Consider the following 25,314-nt stretch of genomic DNA (forward strand, 5'->3'; position numbering starts at 1 on the left):
TCTTACTAGTGGGTAACCAATGTCAACATGGCCAAGCAATACTTAAAGCAAAGAAAGAATACCAATAAAGAGACTTGTGTTAAAGTAGTCAATTGGTGGAAATTATGCAAACACAGAATATTTCAGATGCATCATGTAGTGCAGTGAAGGAGTGAGGTTTAGCCAACACAGAAACAGCTGAAAGAAAGAAGTGAGAAATGGAACATAGGGGGATGGATAGAGGCTCCTTATTTACATCGTGACGTGTCCAAGTCAGCGGGTAGCTAAAATGATACAAGACATGACAGAACAAAACCTGTCTCAGAGGAAGGACAGGTGCAGGCTGAAAAGAAGGAGGAGGCTGTGGCATTCATTTGTCACATCCATTCCTCTCTTGTTTCGTCTCGCTTTTCTCCATCTGCCACCGTCCGTCGTTAGTGACACCTTGAAGCCATAACACCTTCAATGACGTGCCCCTCTTCCAACCCAAAAACACTTTGCTTAACAATTACCGTAATAACATGCAGACAGGGCGGCATGGCTAGAGGGGCAGCCACTGTTTCCTATTTCATCCTGACAATATATGTAAAAGGGAAGTGTTGAAAGTATGACTGTTAGCAAAATTGGCAAAGTGGAATCTTGAAGCCGAAGGATGAAAGCGCGCGGTTGGTTGTGAGCATCTGATCTGAATAATTTCTAGCAGCAGACGCCAGTATAGCCTCCCCGGCCAGATGGGCTGAGACTTATTGTGTCAGCGCAGGATAAGCATAGGCTTGCTACCAGGGCCACTTGCAGCCTCCGTGTGCTCAGTAATGCCACCAATTTATGTGAAAGCTCATATTTCATCTGCTATCCTCTCTGTGTGGCTTTTGCACGGACATTAGCATATTCATATAGCTCAGTCCCTAGATTTAATATGAGGGAGAAACCTCCTCAATTCTTCACTCTGGTTCACACATGGCTGGTGATGCAGGGGGAGGGTGTCAGCAGAGCTGGAACAGATGACATGACTTTGGTGTGTGTGTGTGTGTGTGTGTGTGTGTGTGTGTGTGTGTGTGTGTGTGTGAAACGCTAGCCTAAGCAGATGATGCAAAAGCTCATCAACAACTTTATTTTTTGTCTGCCACTCGACCCTCACAGATGTTATTTGAAGCTGTTTTTAAACAGCCTCTGTCAAAACATGTGCTATAAAAAACACTATAATTTAGTCCACAAACCCTCTCTGCTTCCTGTCACACAGACCTCGCTCCTGCTGTTCCCTGATGCTGTCTGTTTGTTATTTGAGCTGATAAATGGCCCTTGATAGGCCATTTGAATTCTGTCTAATATAATGACGACTATTAACTAACCCTATTGAAGAACTAACATGATGACTGTTTAAACAGCCCAAAACATCCAATCAATGAGTTCAGAGATTGCATATCAGCCGATGCGTTCAAAACCTCTTTTGTTTATAAAGCTATGATAAAAAAAAAACAACATTTGATACGAACCAATTTCGGTTTACGAAGCTGTTAAAGGTCACTTCGGAATTAATGGCCACAAGTTTGTTCAGCACTAGTAACAGCTAATACTAGGCACCTTAAAACACTAACAACATTCCTATAGGAGAAGAGCAGTGTGCTTGTGGTAGTCAATCATAGTGACCTAGTGACCAAAAAAAAAAATACACCCAGATGGCGGTGATTCAGAGCCAAAGACGCACCATTTGGGGAACGTTTTCTCTGGCAAAGTGAAGGCACAACAGAAGTCCCACGGTGCCACGTGTAAAAAGGTATGTAGACCACCATGTGAAACGCAGGCAAATCAGTCAACTTTTTTTTCCAAAAGCAGAGATGCAATCTCAAGGTCACCAAACTGGATGTTCTTCACTCCTTGGTTGTGCCAAGAGATTCTGTCCGTGACAATCACACACAGATCCGGTGCCGAGGGACACACTTGGCAGGCTCCGGCGCCAGCAACGTTGGCTTGAGACATTTTCTTTTCCTCTCAATTTCATTTTCCATTACTTTTTTGATTCTCTTGCATGAGGTTTTCAACACCAACATCAATACATGTATAACGTACAATCATACACGCTAACTGAATAAAGTGAAGAAACACTGAGCGGGGAGTGAGGCACACCTACGGGGGATCAAATATAGGACAAGTCACCTTCTTTGCTCCGGAGTGAGCTGAGGTTGGGTGGTGTATCCGTGCTGGTCTGGACACAGTAGATCTCTCGAGTCTGAATCCCGCCTCCGCACAACCCTGTCTGGTTTCCACGCCGACGGTCCTGTTGGCTCAGCAGCACGTCCACCCTGCACTCTGTCCACTCTGTGGTCCTCCAGCTGTAGCTGAGGACAGAGGTGGACACGTGAGTCAGGCTGATAGAGTTTGTCAGCCCCATATTGTCTTTCCTTGAAATGAGCAGTTGGATGAATAGAATAGATTGGATCTATACAACTAATACTCAATTGTTGTGGGTCAGTATCAGCTTTCAAGAGGAAGACGCAGGGGTGTGGTCTGTTGGTCCAAATGGATTCATATTGACCGTGTGCATATGAAATCAAATCAGATGTCAAGTTTCATTTCCTGTGACATAGATTTTGTTTTCACCAAATCAATGGTTTCATTTGACAAATGTAATCTATAGTACAATAAAGTACATGCAAGGCCTTAAACAAACAAACATCCCAAAACTGTTGCATTTATTGTTGTTTGTACAGATACCTTATCCTACATTTGTTCATATTGTGATTATACTGGTGTGCTCAGTTTTTTTTTAAATATGTCCTCATAAATATGCTGAGTTGTATGGTGAACAAGACAGAAATAAATATACAATAAGCTAATTAAGAAAAAAAACATTCACCAATCTAACAACACATGCACTGCAAAAAACAATGGAACTAAGTTCCAACACAATGACAGTGTCCAGTTGACACGGAAACTGCACACTAACACAAGTAGGAATATAATCCAAATCTTCAATTATGTAAGAATTATGAAAATATTTAAAGATATCCAGATATGTTCTATGTCGGGTTTTTTTTTGTAATCCATATCAATGTTTTAGCAACTTTTAAATAATGTGTTTAAAGGGTTGTTCTGTAAGGGCTTTTGTATATTTCTTGTTAAATCAATTGACCATGTTAGCAATCCTTTCCTCCTTTGCTGAAACTGTTCCTGTGCACCTGGCCCAGAGGAAGGGATGATCACACGACTACCTTTGTGCAGCTTTACATTTTAGGTTTATTAGTAATCTGACTGATTATTAGTGTGTCAATATGGTTGAAAATCTGATTTAAAAAACCCCTGCTAAACAGAGCATACTACACTAAAATCAGCAGAAATCATTTTCTAAAAATACCATTTGCAGAGTAAGCGTTGTGGTTTAACCTTGTTTTAATTGCGTTGAAGGACACTCAATTGTGTGCGTGTTTTTTTTTTTTTGCAGTCACTGAGCAGCAGTTGTGCCTCAGTGAGCCAGGGGGACAAGTATCTCCAAGCATTGTAAAAAAGACTTTTTATGTTATTGACCTTAGATCTCTGTTTACAATACGCCTAAGGATTTACAATTCAACCAGACTTTCCTCGATGTTTTTAAGCTGAAAGGAGGTTGTTAATTGCAGCAGGATGGGTTTGTGTCTGGTCAGTGAATTGGCAGCAGTCTGCTTTAGCAATAATGTATTGTGGTTTCCACCCCAAGGTCAGTAATTGTAAACCCTGCCTCAATCTCTACTGATAATGGAATTCATTTCAGGTCGCCAATGAAAGCCTCCATATTCATGAGCAAGGTCTCTCTGTCTCTCAGGCGCCTCTGCACTGCTGCAGAACAACGAGGCCCCTGGGAAAGCATTGCATCTTGGGGCATCTTGCCCAGATGGGGACACTCAAACAGAGCAGTTCTTCAGTACCACGGACTACTGGCTCTCTTCCTGCTGTATGTCAAACAAAGGGCAGCAGGCGTCGACGGACACTGATTTTGGTGTTGATGGTTCATTCTCGCTGCCTTTAGAACAGAGTTAAATGGATTGTATAAATGGGTTATAGAGAGATGAAGTGAAACTATCAGATTTAGTTCTAGGAGTAAAGAGGAATGCAAAATCACTTAAACTTTTACCCATATTCTTACTCAGTCGACTATTCTAGTTTTGGGCGGCCTTGGCCATCACACTGAACACTGTCTGATGTTTTTTTTTCCAATTTGTATGATGATGGGTCATGCATTAAATGAATAAATGATACAATGAAAGTCTTAAGGATTAATGCAAATAATCATGTGACTTTGGCACATAGGCTATGCACTTCGCTTGTGGCGCAAAAAAGCACCAAATAGATAGATTTGAACTCAACAGTTAAAGTTTTCTTTCCATAAATCGTGACCCGGTTACCCAAGGTAATCCACAGACCTTGTTATGAGCAGTTTTATAGACTACAGATAAGAGAAAAACATCATTACAAATCCTCCTGAGTGGGACATAATTGGGGAGTATACGTGAACCAAATTTAATGGCAGATCATCCAATACTTTTTGAGACATTCAAATTAAAATCACAATTGTCAACCTCATGGTGGCGCGTGAATAGTCATCACCAAAGGGGATTCATCCTCTGGGGACCATGAATGTGTGACACCAAATTTGAATAGTTAATCACTGAATGGATGTCTAGAGAGCCATGCAGTTATCATGGATAAATACTGAAAGTGTTAAAAGCTACAGCAAGGTCCAAGTTTAACCCGATAAATAAATAAAGATAAATGTACTATGGCTGTAGAAGCAAACTAGCAACACTTGACCTACTCTCTTCGTCCAGTACTTACACAATGCAGGGTGGCACTCCGTCTCCCTGGGGGCTGCAGGGCTCCTTCTCTTCCAGCTCGGGACAATCTGCTCCTCCATCGATTGGGAACTGGCTCAATTTTCTGGTTCGGGTGCTCTCCCCCTTGGGCCCGTTGGGGTCGTAGCACTCCTTGGAGCAAGCTGACCATTCAGACCATTCAGTCACATCACAGTCTTTGGTCATGACGCAGGCCTGGAACGTCACCGGCAACGACTCCTGAGAGCACAGGCTGGAGATGAGAACACAAAATGCCGTAAGTCAAGATGAAAGTTAAACACTCGAAGGTAGGATTGGCGAAGACACAGACAACCATCAACACACCCAAGGGCAAATAAGGGAAATCTCCGATCCCAGAGAAAACCCACGCTGACATGGGGAGAACGTGCAAATGCCACACATCCAGCCTCATAATCGAACCGTGGCCCCTCATGCTGTGAGGCGGCAGTAAGAGTGTCCGTATCAGCACACACCACAGTAGCTGCACTTACACACCATAGGACTTCTACGATAGGGTGTTAAGGCATCGTCCTTAAGATTTCACTCCTGGCTGATTTGGTTACACACGTCTAGCTTCTCAAGAATGTTGATGATGCAGATCCCGGTGGATGACTCTGCTCCTCAAGATTCACTTCCAGCGTCAACATGCAGTATCAATGCAGGAAGTAGTTTGCCCTTTAATAGAGATAAGGAATGTAAGGTGTGGATGTCAGTGGGATGGATGAACACGCATCCAAATTTCATACTGGAAAGCAAAGTTTGCGTCCCGTAATGAACCTGGCATGTTTCCTTATTTATTAACCGTGACAAAAATCTTGCACTGACTGTTATAGTAGTTACTTTAACCACATCTTAACCATAGGTTATTTGCTATAACCACAACCTTTCCCCACAAATTTGACAAATTTAACAACAATCTTTTTGCGCAGTAGAGACACCAGCTGGCAGAGTGCACTTTAAAACAGACGACAGACAAGTTTGGTTTTATTCTGTCATCAAGTTACTCACACGATTAACATTGCAGCTGATATGTTTGTCATTTTAACCCGAAAAAAAATGATGGACAGCGCTGGTGAAACATCAGAAGCTGACGCCTGAATGTTTTGTTCACTGCTCTATGCTAATGATCGGAAGCATTGGAGCTTAGCAAACATTTTGCTAACCTCAGCATCAGAATTCAGAGTCACACACACACACACACACACACACAGAGGGCACACTAATTTCCCATTGGATATTCAGCAAGATGCTGACGCGGTAGAGCCCCCCTGTCATTACAGAGGCATTAAGGCTTTATTTTAGTCCATACTGATCCATCAGAACAGGGGTCACTCATAGGCGGACCGTGGTCCAAATCTGAACCAAGATGCCGTAGTTTCTGGACCCAGACCTAAAAGTGATAGACAGTTGAGGATTATGAAATTTTGCGGCGCAGCTTTTCTAGCCTTTACGGCACTCGTTCAGCGGTCCAAGAAACACACCGACCAACTACATGCGTTGTAAATCACATCATGTGAAGGGAATGAGGCTGAAACAAGTGGTTTAATAACCACATATGTAATCCCTGCACGTAAATTTATCTTATTAGAAGATGAGAAAAATATAATATCGTGGGTTTTTTTTTATTGACATCATTTCACACCTGAATTAACTGAATTTAAAGCTGCAGGACAATTCAGTTCAATTCATTTTTTTTTTTAAATTAAGGCAAATAATCATGTGACTTTGGCACATAGGCTATTAGCCTAACCCGAAATAACGACACAAAACAGATTAAGAGAATGAATGAGAATCAAAACTGCCTATATTCATGTTATAACAAGCATCATGTTGACCTCACAGTGTCCACAGAAAGCCACACATACAGCAGTAGGTAAGGAGCAGCATTTGCTTGTCTGTTAGAAGGCCTTTACATGTGTAGTGTGGATTAATAGAACCATAGTGTCTGTGGTGAAATGCTGTTATACATCCTGCAGCTTTCCTTTGTCTGAGTCAGCCAATGTGATAAACAGGGTTTGAAAAGTTGTTCATTACAAACCCAAACAATTTGTTATCCGTATTTTCCGCGGCTGCTTCACAGCACCATGGCTTTGTTTGATGATGGGATTGCTGAGGAGTTGAAAGACTCTTGTTTTTCTCTCTGTGTGTTTTGTAGAGGCTGATAGGCCATTTGGGATAATGACACACGGCTTCCCTTCTCTGGTTCTCTTCCCTTTGAGTCTCCTCAACTTCTCTGAACTTCTGTAGGTTTTCTGAAGCTTTGTGAACAAACTGTGTGTTGTTTTTTTTTTTTAATGTTTATTACAGTTCTCCTGCAACCATTCTAGTGAAGCCAGAGCTGCCGTGTCTGGAGACAATCCAGTGGTCATGGCACTATAAAGCTTTACAGATACAAAATGTAACCGTTTGCACTTGGGGGAGGGGGGGGGGGTTCAGACAATATGTGATGACACGCACTTTTTTTGAAACATACTTGTAGCTTTAGAATGACCTGTGATTAACTTCCTCTTGCTTGGAATCATCAACATGAATATCTATTAAATTTGAATGTGCTTGCCAACTTTCAAAATCCTGCATTGATGCAGTTCACTTTATACCATATGCTATAATATAATAATAATATAATAATATATATAATATGCATGGCAATGTTGGAGCCCAAAAAAACCAAACACTATTTTTTAATTCAGATACACTAAAGGAAACACATTGTCCTCATTTCAGCTTCATACTTGTATTTTGTGTTTCTACCACAACATGTTGACGTGCTTTAATGTTCAAACACATCATTTGTTCTCACACTTCTCAGCATCAAGCATCTGAAATGCTTTGTTCTAGTTACATCAGACCAGTGACACCTATCAAAATGAGGGAATAACTTGCTTTGGAATAGAAGTACTCCTGTACCACGTCAACATAACTGAGGGTGGGGTTTCTGATGTTATGAAGTAGTACTTTCTAATGTGACTGCTCAGCAACTAAAGTAGCCGCAGCTACTGCGAGGACTGCATTCATGTTTCACAGAGTAACTTCGATTGTTTCACTTTTTTATGTGTCAGACGGTTATTGCCATATTGATACTATGAAATGTTCATTTGAAATCCTTTCAAAGTCCCTGTAGAGAATAGTGTGTAATGCATATTTTCATCTGTCAACACACGTAATACAGTTTGACTGTGAAATACAAAAATGTGTTGTGGTCAACTCATTTGACGGTTGGTATCGATCCGAGCTTCAGTTTTGAAGTGAATTTCGGTGAAATATGAAATATAAAGCTAATCCACTGGGTATTCACATCCTCATATAATTGGAGCACATCTAGGCTATTCTGTTGGTTCTTGCAGCAAACAACAGAACAAGAACAGTAGCGTGCTGATGTCAAATCGGACTCGCTCGTGGTTACACATATCTTCTGATAGATGGAACAGGAGAGAAAGAGAGAGGATGGTCTTTTCTAATATCATAATCATTTAAAAGCCTGGACACATGGGGATAATTAGTATTTTTAGCCACCAGATCACATTTTAAATTCCCGCAGTGATGGCTCCAACTGTAAATAAGCTAGACTCTGGGCTGCTGTAAACATTAATATGATCATCACTATCAAGTAAGCCTCTTTGAAGCTTTTAGCCATCTGTGCATTCTGTGATACTGTACTCAACTAGAGCAGGGCCTATGTTAGCATGTGTATATGTGGTTATCTTTTGGATAAATATTCCTAAGTACATATCAATCCTGTGTGCATCATGCAAACATAATTATGCTACTTGAAGGCTGCGACATGACGAGTGGCATTTGCTTGAAGTTTGAATGTTTTATGGATTCTGACCTTCTTCCAGGCGTTAAGAGCAAATGTAACACAAGAGCCACGATTTTCCCAGGGTGTAATGGACGCTGCTCAGTGGCCTCTATTAGAGCCGAGCAAGCACAGCGAGACAGAATGAGGCCATCCATCTCCTAACAAAGAACGTGGCTCTCAGACGTCGCATGGACATTGACCTAGCTGGAGAAAAACATGCATTGAGACTGTACATCCTGGAGCTTTGACACATTATCGAGGTGGGAGAAGCTCTATGTACACTGAGGAAGTGGAATAGATGAAATGGTGTTCAGCACTGACTAAGTGAAAGAGACAGCGATTCTTGTTACGACCATTGGTGCTGAGGCCATGCATTGTGGGATTATAAATTATACATAGATGCTGTTAACGATTCCTCTAATTAAACTCAGGCCTTCATAGGATTTTAGAATAATCTCAATTAGCCCTGAGCAAATATTAGATTCAAGGCAGAAGTCAAGAGATACAACTGAAGGCTTACGAGGTTTAACTGAGTGTTATGAGCCCTGACACGTGAAGCCATTGAGCGCCACAGACAGTGTTGTGAGCTGGAATGTGCTCACAGGGCTCTGACGGTGCACAACAAACAAGCCACGTCCCTCCATGTGAAAATATGTCAACAAGCTTAACAGTACTGAAGTGCTCTTCAAAGCCAGTGACATGTATAGACAAGTAGAACTTTGCTATCACACAAATGTGCCAATTGTATATACTATCTCCCTTTTCATCATACTGTCATATGATGACATTTTTTTTTAAAAAGTCAGTCACTTATAGAAATATTGTAAATTTATTTTTGTTTGTTTTCGTGTTTAATGACATTTCTGACAATTCTAAATCCATTTCTATTTACACCATCTGTGCATGGCAACTATGGTATGGGTATGGTTATGGTTTTAATTTATCAATTTATCAATTATTTTGGGAGGGGCATTTATTGAGCCATTATTAGACAGTGGATAGTAGAAAGATGACAGGAAATGAGGGGAGAGAGGGAGATTTGAAATAACATACAACAAAGGTGCCCGGCTGGAAACAAACCGATGATGTTGCAATTATAGGGATAGCATCTTAATCAAACCCTGGCACCACCTTGGCACCCAGGTATGTTCAAGGAAATATTGTAGTTGTGGCAAATGAACAATGGTGAAACTATGGTTTAGGTAATGCAAATAAAACACAGAAGGTTAGGGACTGTGATTTAGAAGAACAAGTCCACCACTCCGAAACAAACTACACAAAGGACTCACTACTTCTGGTCCAATAAGAACAAAATATATGTGTGTGTGTGTGTGTGTGTGTGTGTGTGTGTGTGTGTGTGTGTGTGTGTGTGTGTGTGTGTGTGTGTGTGTGTACAGAACCAGTGCAGTATAATATATATTAATTAACCTCTTAGACGGTACAGTATCTGTTAGTCAGTGTTCTGTGAACAATTTAAATCACACAGCATGCTGTCTGGCCACACTGACGATCAACGAAATGTCCTGATTTCATTTGAAAATGTTGGCATGAGAAGGACACAAACTCCCTAATATACCAAATTATAACTGACCTGAGCATCTAATCCCAAACTCTTTGAAATCACTGGCCATCCACTGACCTCATCCTAATTTGAGAATAAAATGATTTAGCCTTGTCACAGATGTAACCATTATTCTAGTCTTCTTACTAAAACCAAGTTATAATGTAGAGTAGCCTCTAAAGAAAGTGACGACAAGCCCAAATGTCCAGTCACACAAAGGCATTGGATAGAAACACATCATTGTAGATGCGAGACGACACATAAGGAAACGTATTTGAGTCATTGTTACCTGAGAGCTTCAACATTTCCACTCCTATGCACACAGGTCACTTCTCTGGTCTGGTAGCCGACCTGCAGGTCCCAGAACTTTCCACCTGGCCGGTTCTGACGGTTTCTGTTCCTCTTCTTCTTGATGAGTTCTCTGGTCTCAGGGTCCTTCACCTTACCCCTCTCCCTTAACCTCTCCCGGACTTTCTCTCTCATTTTCTCTTTCTTCTCTTTGTTTTTTGCCTTTTTCTGTCGTTTGGGCCTATCCGCCTGTCGGGATGGCCTATCTGGTTTCCTGTTTTCCCTTTCCAATTTTCTGTTGGGTCTGGATGGTTTGTGTCCATCTCTGGACAGTTTATCACCCTCTTTTGACCTTTTGTCTCCTTCTTTGTGCTGTTTGTCACCCTCTCTACTCTGTTTGTCGCCCTCACTGGACAGTTTGACACCCTCTCTGGATTGTTTGTCACCCCCTTTGGATGTTTTTTCGCTCTCTCTGGATTGTTTGTCACCCCCTTTGGATGTTTTTTCGCTCTCTCTGGACTGTTTGTCACCCTCTTTGGAAAGTTTATCAGTTTCCTTGGATGGTTCGTCACTATCTCTGGGTGGTTTGTCCGCTTGTCTGGCTTGCCTTGGCATTGGGACAGAGCAGGGCCCCCATGGTCCCACCCTAAGGCTGTAAAGGCTCTCCTCCCCCTCACAGGGCCCTGGCTGGCATGTCTGAAATTCAGTCAAGTTTGGGCAGGCTGCCCCACCAAACAGTGGCGGAGCCAGAACGAAGCGGATACGGTTCTGTAAGCCCATTCCACAGGTTTTAGAGCAGTAAGTCCACAGGCTGAACTCAGATACCACACAGTCCCGTGGACAGGGGATAAGACAGGCCTGCTCTAGGCGTGGTTTGGGCTCAAAGTATTCGCAGATCGCGTCTTCTGCCGGCTCGCCATCCACTTTCTGGACACAGCCAACCTCACGGGTCTGGATGCCCTCCTCTCCCCGGGTACACACAGCAGGGCGCTGTACCCCGGCACTGCGCATCGACACCGGGACACACTGGTTCCAGGCACCGAGCTGCCAGTCGTACAGATCTTTGTGCCAGTCGCACACTCGGAAGCAGCTCTGCTGGTTGTCAGGCCGTTCTGTCTGGTCGCAGTTGGTGTGCAGGGTGGTCCAGCCTTCAGAGTGGGCGCACCATACCGCCCTGCTCTGGCTGCCGCCGGGTCCACACTCACTGCCCATGCAACGACCCCACGGACCTGTAAAGAGTAAGGTAAAAGAGAAGTCAAGGACAGGTCAAAGTGCATTACAACCTAAAAGAATCAGACATCAAACCCCAACGTTAGCCGAACATATTCAGAAGAGAACACAAAGGTATGCCAACACTCTCAGGTTTACATCCAATAGATAGTCAGATAATCACAGTTACAACCTGTCTGATCGTCTGACTGCTGGTGTTCTTTGTCCCGCCGGGCTTTGTGGCAGAGATGTCCCCATGTTCCTAGATCTAAGACCTACGTTGTAATCGATCAATCAGAACTATTTTCAACAGGCAAAAAAGATTGATCAAAAGCAAGTTTTAGTATTCCACAGAAAAAGGGTATTATTTGTAGTTCTAAAGTGCTTCTAAAGACAACCCTACTGCCTTTCCACTTCGCCTAAGTGCTTCCAAGTGCAATACAGTGATTGCACTTCCACTGGATTTATGAGAATGCAATTATCGTTCTAAGTAAACATTGACTTTCGACACAAAAGCCCTGTTCGGAGCGCAGCAGATGCAGAGCAGCTGAGGACTCAATCAATACAACATAAAAATGAACTGATATGATGAATGGCCTTTGCTATCATTAGCCATGTCTGGTGTTACAATGCTGGGAACCTGTGTAGGGTCAGCACAGCATCACTCAGACACTAATGAGGTTTTCCCATGATCACAAAATAACTATTTTGCGTTTATAAGATTGCAGAGTTTGCTACACTAAGACCACAAAATAATTATTCTGTAATTGAAAAATTGTATCTGTTATATCAAGATCCATTAATAATTATCACACACTCACAAAGAAAACAAAACATAAATGAGCTTTGGCACCATTGACTTTGCACAGAATGAAGCCGACATTAAGCAATCATGAACAAAGAGAAATTAAAACTTCAACATGAAATGCAGTGGAAAAGATGTCACATTAGCTCAAACAATATAAAAATAAATAATAATAATTCAAAATCAGTCCCTAAATTTGGATTTCTTCCTGCCTATGACCTCTTGGTTAAGACATAGTGAACCACCACGATGCCTGACGGTGGTATGCGAGGGAAACCACGGCTGATCATCGGCATCTTAATCAAAGAGCAGAAGTGGGTCATTTCTTCCCATCAGGAGCAACTAGGCCCTGCAGTGAAAACCCAATGGGTCCTGGTGAACTGACTCCAGGTTCGCCATAAAACAATGGAGAATACCCAAGAAGTGAAACTGATGCCGAAACTACACTTGGTGTCGGTATTGAACACCTTTGGATTTTTTATTTTTTTTTTCTTAACTGGTCAAAAAAGTACAAAAACTGAATTCAATTCTGAACTCGACATTGACATGTGATCTATTAAGGGCACTGCCTCTCCTGTATTTCCAATTGTCTCATCTCTTCTCATCTTCAACCGTTTATCCAGGATCGGGTCGCGGGGGCAACAGCTCTAGCAGGGGACCCCAAACTTCCCTTTCCCGGTGCCACATCAGCCAGCTCTGACTGGGGGGATCCCGAGGCGCTCCCAGGCCAGTTTGGAGATATAGTCCATCCACCTGGTCCTGGGCCTCCCTCGGGGTCTCCTCCCATGCTGGCCGTGCCTGGAACACCTCCCTAGGGAGGCGCCCAGGTGGCATCCTCACCAGATGCCCGAACCACCGTACCATCCCTTGATGTTGACATCTTCTAGTAGATAAGCAACATGTTTCCACCTGCTGGTGGTGCTAGATAACAATGTGGGGGGTGACCAAAGTCGATATACTGTAATACATCATTGGGAACCTTAAATATCTGCACCAAATTCCATGTCTTACCAATAGTTGTCAAGGTATTTCAATCCAAAAAAAAAAAAAATGTCAACCTAATGGTGGCGCTAGAGAACAAGCCAGCAGACCTCATCCATCTCGAATGTCTGTGCAAACCTTCATGTCAATCCATCGAATGAATCCATTGAAAGTGATGGATCCACCAAACCTGCAGACCGCTGCTAAAGCGGCTCGAAAGAGGACTTCAAAACTGCGATTGCAAATGAAATTAGTGTTGAAAGCGAATTGCCAGACTGTCTGCATAAAACTCCCAGTGAGAGTAGCCATGGAAAAAAAAAAAAATCAGCTTTAACAGTCTATAATTCATTGTGCTCAGAGTATAAAGTCAGAGGCTGCATTAAACAGTGCTTTATGGTTTCACTCAATACGGCAATGAAAATGTCAACGGAAGAACCAGCAGGCTGTATTAGCTTACAGCTGCAGGCACGAGGTCTGGATCAATACAAATCAATAGCGGTTGCAAAAAAACTGCCCCAGACACCAGAGACAGCTGCAGTCACAGATCTGCCATTATGCTCTTTGGCTGGAAATTAGGTAATACACCACAGAAAGAGGATTTCTGAGGCACACCACCCATTTAATGCAACATTTAATGAGGCCTATTCTGTCAGTAATGAGATGAAATATAGGGGAAAGGCAACATGCTGCAAGGCTAAGTAAACATTATGGCTGGAGTATTCATCCACGTCCAGCACTCTAAAGAGGCCCAGCGTGTTTATAGCCACAAAGTATTACCTCCTCGACAGGAAGCTCCACGCAGGTGTTCGGCGTAATTTCTGAACGTACCCATGAATGACACGGTTATCGGCGGACCGATGGCGAGCGTAAAAAAAAATGGAATGAGGACGGTGGTACCAACGCTGGCCTACATCGCCTGTCACCCACTGAGAGGAGCCAGGAGGCATGAAGGGCACTGCGACAACAAGGCCGAAACTCAAGGAGGGATGTCACACATCTAATCACGCACCACACCCCTCAACAACGCTCTTCTTACACTGACCAGATCTACCGATGTTAAAGTCATGCAGAGCTAGCTTTCTATTAGCTGCAAATACAGAAGAACTCAAAGAGAATTACTTTACTAACTGCTCAATAGCAAAAGTGATGAGTTGCATTTGTCAATACATATTACTGCACCTTTAAATAGCTTTGAAGCCACCAAACATCATCACCACCAAACATCATAGCTACTGAAATGAGCATGTTAGCCCCAGTCCATCCTGTCTTGTTTGTCCTAATTGTCATAAACAGTTTTGTCCAGATTTATATTTGTAAGTGTGATATGAGACATGAACATGGTATCAAACTATAAATGCCAAGCAGTGCTTTCAGGAAAAATGAAAAGGAAGAATCAACAGTAAGAGGAACTTCCAAGAAAAGTGAATACAAGAATACAGCATTAACGTCACTAGCAAGAGGCAGCAGGTGGGTGGACGGTGCTGATTGGACCGGTGAGAAGAAAGAAAATCAGTAAAAGAGGTCATCTTCTGCTGGTAGCCACAGTCCACCATACAGTCCTATGATCCTCGGCCCCAGGGCTCTACTGCGAGCGTCTCTCCTCCCCACATCAGCACCATTAAAGTACAAGTGACTTCTGCTGAGAACACTGGTACAGTATAAAATAGGGATTGGTCTCTGTCACACTCCCAGCAGACCAATTTTGCGGGTCCCTCAGATGTAAAAACCATATAAGAGCCTTTGCTAAATCCCATCCCTCTTACTTACGGTTGCCACGTCTGTCAAGCTTTCCATTCTTGCATGGCACCGCACAGTGAACAGTTGCAGCAAAATGTTGACTGCATTTTTTTATACAATGGGTCCTTGATTTTAGACGGGAGAAGGTAGGTCAGTTTCCCTCATTTCATGCATAGTGTCTTTTGAAGATATGCTTGCGCGTGCACAGGAAACGCACAGTTTCCACTTGTTATACTTGTATACTTGTGTTTTCTGTTTCACTATGCAACTACTTGGTTATTTTTAGAGCAACAAAAGCACTTGATTAGCCTTAGAAATAGATCGTTGTTTGGGTCAAAATGACTGTTTTTTTTACATAAAATACTACGATTGGTACGTCACAAAACTACATTATAGTAAACAAACAGCGGTCATGAAAGTCCTGTCCATGTTTGACTCCGGTCCCTCCCCCCTGCACAACACAGACTTTCTTTACACTACATCAGTTGCTGTGATCGTCAAATGATTGATGGGAGTGAGAACGGGTTGTGCTTGGGCCTCGAGAAGGCTTCAGGTTGCACCGTGTACACAGAGTGTCACACAGAATTGACCCTGATCCCCTGACTTTCTCGTAAAAATTCAATTTTCTTCTGTCTGGGTTTTTATTTCGATTTGAGTTACTTGCTCAGCAGATTGATACAAATCAATAGAGCGAAAAAAGGATGATCTTTGAAGGAAGTAAATGATGTCTTTACAGCTGCAACACGCTTTTATATCCACTATTCAGAGATAAGTCCACTTAATAGGTGTCAGGCCACAGGGGAGCAGAAAAAAAAAAGCTTCTCTTCATGATGTTTCTCAACAGGTTTATCGCCTTGTAGCTTGCCAGCACAAGACCGTTGAGATCTGTGTGGAATGATTTCGCTCCCCAATAATGAGATTGCTCCTTTTGGACACACCACCAGGACCTCCTACCTGGTCTCCCTCCCGCTTCTCCCACCATGCCAAACAGAAGATTGGCATTGGCATTTACAGGAGATAATGGAAACCAGTGTGAGATGTGCATCCCACCAGTGGCTTTTAGATGGAAAGGCGAGATAAATGAGAGCAGCAGCAGGCAGTCAATCTGTATTCATATGTTGAACACATTTATCTATGATAAAAGGACTGTGAAAAGGTTACCATTAACCACTGGATGCCCTCATACGGAGCAACACAGTCAAATGAAGCATTTTTATTCAGCTGTAAATCCATAATAACAGGTCGTCTGCAAAGATAAACAGCCAGCAAATGATTGAATCCTTGATGTTTGAAGTTTTCTGGTACCACAGACTGTTGTGAAAATTGGTTTTATTTACATACAGTGCTCCTAGCGTCCGAGGGTACATCCCAAGTCTCTTAGGCTGCGGTCGAACAGTCCTTTTTGCTCAGGAAGGTTCCTAACTGAGCGAAATCTCCCGGAATCTAAGTGGCCGCCATGATACCAGCCGTTAGAATTCTCTGAATGCTAAGGAAAGGTGCTTCACTGCTTCCTTTATTAGCTCCTTTCCTTTCACCTTGCTTTGACATAATTACCATATAGTTTAGCGTCTCACCAAAATTCGTAATGTCACTGCAAGGCTGCCTGCTGAACTTAAATACGTGCATCCAACCACACGACGCATGGACTCTTGCAATAGTTTCAAACCGGATGGATAGCTTAGTGGAGTCGGATCAAGGAGAAGTGGTTAGGAATAGACGTTAGGAGGACATTTTAGGGCCAAGGAGCGAGGAGGGATCTCTGAGAAGCCATGAGCGACGATGCACTGGAGCAGCCTTCCAGGAAGCGTTTTAACCGCCGACACACCCTCTCTTTGTTCATCACTTATTTGATCGGATGCTGCTTGATATGAGTTACATAATTATCAAAAGCCTCTACAGCTGTTAAAGCCGACTGACAGCTGATCCAGCTGTGATCAGCTGATCCAGCTTCATCAGAAACGAACGTCGCTTCACGTGACGCTTCAGAGGAAAGAGGATCTCATTTCTCTTAACACACACGTCCTTGTTTCCTCTCTCCTCGCAGGAAAAGACGCAGGTGAGGGAAACGTGGACGCAATTAAGGGACTTGGGATGTACCCCTTGGCCCACTGACTTGCTTTTTTGCTTGTGTTACACCCACTGACTTTCCTCTGGCCTGTGTTGGGCCTCTCTGTGTTTCAGGTCTGCCACGCCCCCTTTCAGTGATCACCCACAACTGAACTGCGTCAGTGCGTCAGTGGAGCTGTGTATCAGCCCCAAGAACCAGTGACTGCTGTCCTCTTTGGCCTTTGAGCTGTGCGTTGGCTGCTGCTGTTGTGAGCTGCTTCCTACTGCTGAAACTCTGTTTCTGATTATTATACAGTATACAGGATATACAGTTATCCTTTATCTTGGCTGGCTAGTTGGTAGACTGGTTAACCAGTCTGGGTGTCTTTGGGGAAGCCTTACCTGCTATTTACTGTTCTGTTCCTGCTTTGTGGTAAGTTAGGGAGCTTCATATAGGTTTTCTGTTTGGTTCAAGTAGGTCAGTTGAACTTGTTTTCCAGGGATTTTGTTTATTATTGACCCCGACGTCTTTTGCTTCCACTTCTGCAATTATAGTTGGTTTATTGCTGTTAATCATCTTTCTGTCAATAAATGTGATTCATTGTTACTCCTAAAGTGTTCCAGCAGCCTTCTCTTCTAATTGTGGTTGAATTTGTGCAAAGCTTTTTGGTGTTACTCTGTGTTTCCTCAGACATATTTATTAACAGTGTAATTTAATTACTGTCAAGCAAACGACATGAGCTTCCAAAAATGTGAAACATGTAAGGGGTTACCATCTCCACTTACATCTTTGAAAAAGTAATGATCGAATTACAGACTGACTGTGAAAACAATCCCAACTCAAGCTGCACTTACCATTCTTTTTCTGAGCTTCACGCCATAAGCTCCACATGTCTGACATCTTTAAAAAGTTGACCAAAATTAGAGGAAGTTCAGACTGAGTTACCCCTGTTTTGCAGATTCTGATCATCTTAGACGTATAGGTCTGAACCAAAATTCTGATGCAAAGATATGGAAATGTTTTGTACAGCAATTTAAGACAACCAATATGTCAACACACTATATACTGTCTCTATAGAGAGCTGTGTGTGACAGCTAACAGCTTGGCTTGTGCAAATATCTCACACACAAATTGAAATACCTTGGTGTGTAAAAGCCTTTAGGCCTTAGACGGTACCCATGTCCAGCAAAAAAATATTTGGTAATGTGAGGTCTGGAACAGCCATGAAATAAATAAGCTAAAGGGAGACAAACTGCTGCATCTGGATCTGATGGACTGCTCATGTGGGTCAAACGCTAGAGTAACTGTGGCCAGAATGACAAATGCTACCTGAGGGCAAGGGTACAGTTAAGAGACCTTAAACCCTAATAAAAATGTGACCTACACATTTTAAGGTGATTCCAACACCATAGGGAAAATAACTACCCCTAGAATCATTATATATAGCCTACTGGTGGGCCAGGAGGTACTGCCAAACGGTTAGTTAGAATAAGAATTTGATCATTTGGTAATGTACAAAGCTAGCTATTTATATATCTAAATGTGGTTTACACAGGTATGCTGCTTGCTTTTCTATTTTGCCTATTGTTGTCACCATGCCATACTGGGGTATTGTACCTCCTCAAGACTCTGCAGCGGATTCGTCATCCAGACTTTACCAACCTAATGATCCTAATAGCTGTAAACCGTCTCTGCCCGCCTCTGGTGCTTCTCTGCATTACGCAGCTTTTCCTGGCAGCTTTCACAACATTAGAGTTGCCGAGCCTCACGGGCTCAAGGGAAAGCATTATGATACTGATATCGCTGCAGACCTACAAGCTAACTGGTTTATCATCTCTCTCTGGCCTCTCCGTCTCGGTGTTATTCTTGAACATTCGTACTGCCGCTCTCATAATTTCAGTATGACTATCTTGCAGCTGTGCCTTTCATTTCCTTAGACGTCTTTTTTTTTCCCCCCTCTTAATTCCATCATGCACAAGGTCACGCAAGGCAATGCCGATCAAATTGATGAAACAAGAAGATATGGTTAGTTCAAGTTTGCCTTGTTCAAATAATTAGAAACATTTGCTTGTAAAATGGCCTTCCTGTTCATCCCCGCTCTCTAACCAATCATGCACAAATTGTTTATCAACCAGGACCATCAACCAACACGTGTAGAAAAGGAAGAGAAGATATTTAAACCTTTTTTTTTTTTCCCAGTGTGACACAGAGGATGGAAGATCCACATTATCGTAGACGTTGCCTCACTTGTGGGAAACGGTGTTTCATATCATCATATTTCACTGCAGCTTACGATCTGTCTGCTCCAATCTTCACCTTCCCTGTCTGTTTCAGGGTGAACTGCTTTCAGGTAGCTGGATACCGACTCTGGATGAGTGCCTCTGGTCTTTGATCTACAGACGTCATCATCAAAGAAGAGCTCGTACGTAAATGACAGGACAGTGGTCTGTTTGGTCCCCGGGGTTCAGCAAAGACCCCCCCCTCCCCCCGCTAGTTGATGAAAGGTACAGCATGAAAACAGATCGGTTTCCACAGAATCCCAGTGTCAGCCTTCCAAACACAACAGCGCAATATGACTGGATTTCGTCAATTTGTAAGAGCTCACATGGGGGGGGGATTTATGAAGCATTACGAAAGCCGTGAACACTAATCCAAAGACAATATGCGGTGTTAAGACAGTGTTTAGTTTGTAACCTAAGAGCATGGTGAGAATAATGACTTGGCTACAATTTGCTGAGTATATTAGATTAAGGTATGGAGAAGCACCAGAAGCTCAAACAAACCAGCGTTCATGCATCTTTCATAAGGCTTGTCAGAGTAGCGTAGCCGTCCCTTTCAGGAGGGGACATTACACGGCTCATTTGGGGTGTCTCGCTGCGACACGGAAAACAGCTTCACAACAGCAGTACAGAGCAGACTGCTGCTTGTTAAATGCTGCACATGGCTTTGGATATTGTAACACAGACCTGAAGCAGAACATGAACAGATGGTACTGGCTTGGTATTGTGTGTTTTCTTTCTGGGTTTTTTTTTTTTTTTTGCCTTGGTCAGAATTTCAATAAGGACCAGCAGCTGTCTCTTTTCATACTTTTGAAATTATCATCGATACATCCATATGGATTTAATCCATTTTGGACTGCAGCTGCCGATAGCAGGCATTGTTGTCCGTTCATACATAAAACAAATCCAAGCAGGTACTCACTTTATTCTTGAACTGTTTTAGGGAAAGGTCTGCGTTTTATTCAAGATTTTTTTGTTCACAATTCCAACGCAAAGTTGAGTGAAATCATTTCTTTCATCCTCTGAAGGTGGTAAAGCTCCTCCAGCTCCCTTCCTGTATTTTTTGAGTGAGTGTAGTACTCATCGGAGCGCTTCATAGTAATCATATAACTGCGACTACGTTTATTTTCACCTTTTCTTGCCAAGATTCTAGTTTTTCTTTGGCTTATTCTGACCTTTAGAAATGTGATTCGTCAACGGTTGCAATAATTATGTTTCCAAACACTTTGAAGCAGAAGATAAAAGTATATGGAAACATGCAAAGACAATATATCTCCTCAAAACACAAACCGTATATTTTGACTTGGCATTCACACTGTTAAATCACAAGAAAACACAGATTTAAAGACAATGTTCAGCTGTGTATGAATGTAGTATTTATGCAATCAAGAAAGAAAGGCTGTCTTGGCATGGTCCCTGTAGTAATCAGCTGAAACTCCTGCTGCTGCAGTGTTCCCTAGGATTGGAACAATACTCCAATTGGACAGATGAAGCTTTGGTTGAACAATGATGAACAAAGGAATTCTGGGAGGTTTCTGTAAATGTGAGTAAAGGGCAAATCCTCCGTAAGACTCAGTGCCTAATGAATACATTTCACCAAAAAACATACGACTTATATGTATATATGTTCCTGTGCAATGTAGTCATTTACCATGAAAGGGTCAGAATGACTATCTGTTTAAAGAGCGGTGCAGGGATGACATGGTTTTAGGCCAACCCCAGAAGTCAGCATCGCGTTGATTCCCTTGACAAAAATCAAATGGGATTTTTGCATTGGATTTTGGATTATTTCAGAAAATAAGCTCTTTGCCAAACACATACTAACACGTTATGTTCAGCAAGATAATCTTCACAAATGAACCCCCCCCCCCCCCCCCCCCCCCCACCTTTTTATGATTTTTGAAGCCTAAATGCCAGAATTTAAAAAAAAAATTGCAAAGTACAAATGAAAATAACAAGTACTTCTTCTCAAAAGAACAAAAATGTGCCTGCACATGTGTAGTAGGTGTGTGTCAGTGGAGCTTCTTATGTAACTAAGCACAGCTACAGTGGAAAGCATCCTCCATGCTGTCATGTGGAAATATTTGAAAAGCGTCTCTGAGGAGGCTCCAGTGCCGTAACAGAACTACCAGTACACATTAGTATCATACAGACGTCTCATTGCACAAGTGGTAATCATATCATAATCTGTGTGAGAGTTGGCAAACTACCAGAATTAAAAGAAGAAAAAAAACATGAATGAACATGTTGTCCAACATACCGTTTTTGAACCGTCTTAGAGGTTTACTAATGGCGACTATAGTGATACAGAAATACCCTAGATAAAGCTATAGAAAGCCTTTATCTAGGGTTTCTATAGCGACAACACAGACCACAGAACAGCAACCACGACTAACTATGGGCTGCAACAATTGCATTTTGATTGTAATAATCATAGATTAGTTCAATGTATTACAAATAATTACGAGGCAGCGATACAGCGGAGAAAAGTGCAGTTAGGGTTTAATAAAGACAAGAGTAGCAGACAGAGAAACCTTCAGTCTGCTTTCTCTCAGTTTTGTGACGGATCAATGTAGCCGTGTCCCTGCTGAAGCTTATTTATTGTATTGATATATCAACTAGAGGGCAGTCTAGGGGTGTGCATTTTTCCCTCTCAAGATGCTACAATACAAAAAAACATTTAATTAACCATGCAACAATACGATACAGTTCAATGTAGCACTTTTATTGATAGATCACGAATTTCTGTCCGTTACGTTCGTCTCTAAATGAACCTGACATCCTGCGTTTGTCCATCAAAATGGATACAAATCTGCTGAGATGGCAGATTTTGCAAATTTGAATGAACATTTTTTGAAATATTTAATCTTCAGTAAGAGACAGTCTAAAATGAATCCTCTTCACAACAGAAACTTGAGAAAGATCTGATATTCTCATCGCCAATGTCCACTTCATGTTGTTATTGTATGGAAAGAGCCTTCTACAAGATGGCGGGTAATAGGATGGTTATTCATATTTTTACTAAACGCTGGAAATTATTCTTTTAATACAATGAATAATTTGTTATTCAAAGTAATAACCGACAGAATAATCACTTAAGAAAATTGTTTTTAATCGCAGCCCCATACCACCCTGTGTTTCATGCAATTTATTTTCAAGTCGAATAGTTTTTTCTGCTCAGCTTCGAAAATGATAAGAATGCAATCGTCATAAAATTATGAAAACAAATATAAACACTGTGTGATCAGAGAGTTCCAGTTTCATGGGTGGATGTTTTTCAGAGTGTGTGTGTGTGTGTGTGTGTGTGTGTGTGTGTGTGTGTGTGTGTGTGTGTGTGTGTGTGTGTGATTTGAGTGAACTGACCCTTTAAGAAAAGTAACCAAGCTACTTGTGCTTTTAGAGCAAACGTTGTAGCAGTGCCATTCAGATCTCGTCTGATTGAGCTGTTGTATTCAATGACTTCTTGCGTCTGCTGCTCGTGGAACACAAGCAGAGTGGCATCGTGTTTGCCAGCTCACTGTGACTCATCTGTACGCTGCCTAGTGGATGCCATCAACAACGACCAAACAGAACGCTTCAGAGGAGGGCTGCACGCTTACACAGACACACAGAGGCGTTGACGCTACTACACTACTCAAGCAGAAAACAGATGCTAGTTATCCGACTGAATATGCCCGAGTGACTGACGAGAGATAAGAGCACTTTTATCTCAAGTGCTTTCAAAAGGATTAATTACACACTGCCACACACACACACACACACACACACATATGTGTACCACTGTTATGATTACTAATTGATATTCATGCAGCAAGCAATCAAATATACTACTACATAACGGTAATCTTCAAGGGTGTTTCATTTGACAGAGGGAAGGGCTGTCTCGTAGGGGTGTGCGTTCTTCCCTCTCAAGATGATACAATACAAACAACACTAAACTAACCATGCGACAATACGACACAGTTCAATGTAGCACTATCTTCGATAAGATCTGATTCAGTGTAATTAAATTCATAGTATTCTCATGACATGGCACACACTTCCTCTATCACTATGGCTCACTGGTTGTGATTAAATGATCATGAACGTTCAATTCAGCTGTTGTTCGCCTTATACATGTAATGATGATGTGATTGAATGCTATGAATTAGTGACATGGTGTCCCACATTGTGAAACCACAAAGGCAACAGCTGTAAATATATATATATAGATGAAATATCGGTAGATATATAACATCACAATGGCCGTAAACTAGGCTATGTAGCCTTCTGCTAACTTGTTAGCGCTTGTTTGCATTTATCGCTTATACATTATCGGCTCCAGGTCCGATAGGCGGTGACGAACACACAAATGTCCGCCCCTTTCCCTGTTCTTTGTCATCTCAACCAGGAATTCCGTTCAAGTACCTCACACACATTGCTCCAACTTAGTCAGTGTGAAGAGAGACTGAATAAGAAGTAACCACCCTTGAGGCCTTTTCACTGGCCTCTATGCTGCTTTCAACTGTTTACTGTTCATTGTTTGCGACGTCAAACGTGGCAGAAAGAAAACTGTAAATGCTTGTCTACCAGCAGTGGGAGAGGAGTCTGTCTATTTCGCCGTGTTTTCCTGTGTTTAAAAAAAGGGAAAACTTGTTCAAGATTTCAAGATCAAGATTTCAAGTTCACGTATGTGTCTATTAAGGCTGGAGTAGAATCCTTACGATCGCTCAGATTGTTGTATGAGCTCCCTCACAGAGAAGAGTGGAATCATTTGGTACAGATGGTCAATTCCTTGGTTGCAGGTTCCAGAGGGGCTGATATAGTAACGTGCTGTTGATCGTTCCTCCACAAGATGAAACGTCAAGTTGTTCAGATTAGATGAAGCGAGACAGTAGAGAACATAGCTACTCAGTGATAAGTCTGTAATAACATCCCATTGCTGGCTCCAACCATCACTCCAACCCCAAGTGACCATGTCTGCTGTGACAGCTTGGGGCTCCACTGAAAACAATCACTCATTGTGTGTTGCCCCTAATGATAGCAACGGACAACCCCCCCCCCAACCCCCAACCCCTCCGAAAACCCGTCAGCCCAGAGATGTTAAGGTTTCTCCTTTGTTCTTTACTTACAGGCACTGTGACCGAAGGGTTCTGCCATGGATAGAAGGGAAACGAGCAGCTATTGGATCTGGAAATGTTTCTCTTGCCATTTCAACTGAAATAAATGATGCACCGCCACACTAAGGAAATGTGGGATATGAATTAGCCTGCATGCTTTAAAAATCTAAAAATGTATTATAGCTGCTTTTAAAAATAATGTCCTTGAGGCTTGTAGACATATTTGGACAAAAAGAAAAAAGCATTTGGTGTGTCCGTGTGGATGGATGATCTCCAAGCAGTGAGAAAATATGAGGAACCATCATGCTTTGAGTGGCCGCCGACCTTATCAAGACACCTGAGGGCCCGGGTGAGGTTGATCTGAAAAGGCTTTTCAGTGAGAAATAGTAGGCCCAAGGGAGGAAGAGGAGGAGGAGAAGACACATGGGTGGAGAGGGAGAGGACGAATGGCATCAGAGAGGAGATAGAAGGGTGACTTCTTTGTGAAATCTGCCCTTTAGATGAAAAGGCATTAGTCAGCCAGGACCAGGAAGTGGAGAGGCTAACATGATTGGATTTGGCTGGGAAACATGGGGAAATACACTCCCTGAGGATGAGGGAGAAAGGAATGGGGGTGGCAAGAGAAATAACGATTGACAGAAAAAGAGAGTTTGAGCCAGGGGGTGTTTGTGAGAAAAGCTTGGTGGCTGAGGCTGTAGTCACCAGCT

At 42.4% G+C, this 25,314-nt stretch overlaps 1 protein-coding gene across 1 annotated transcript in view; it reads right to left on the minus strand.

The window, feature by feature from the left end:
* thsd7aa (thrombospondin, type I, domain containing 7Aa) overlaps positions 1–25,314 on the minus strand; it is a 140,550-nt gene that overhangs the window by 68,755 nt on the left and 46,481 nt on the right. Inside the window, exons 2-4 of the mRNA XM_068710764.1 lie at positions 10,452–11,679; positions 4,786–5,034; positions 2,134–2,315 (exon numbers count right to left, since the gene is read on the minus strand). Coding sequence (XP_068566865.1) covers positions 2,134–2,315; positions 4,786–5,034; positions 10,452–11,679 — 1,659 coding nt within the window. The remainder of the gene's footprint in view (positions 1–2,133; positions 2,316–4,785; positions 5,035–10,451; positions 11,680–25,314) is intronic.

This window comes from Cebidichthys violaceus, unplaced genomic scaffold (assembly GCF_023349555.1).
Source record: "Cebidichthys violaceus isolate CVI_PGR_0920_01 unplaced genomic scaffold, fCebVio1.0.p SCAF_16, whole genome shotgun sequence".
NCBI lineage: Eukaryota > Metazoa > Chordata > Actinopteri > Perciformes > Stichaeidae > Cebidichthys > Cebidichthys violaceus.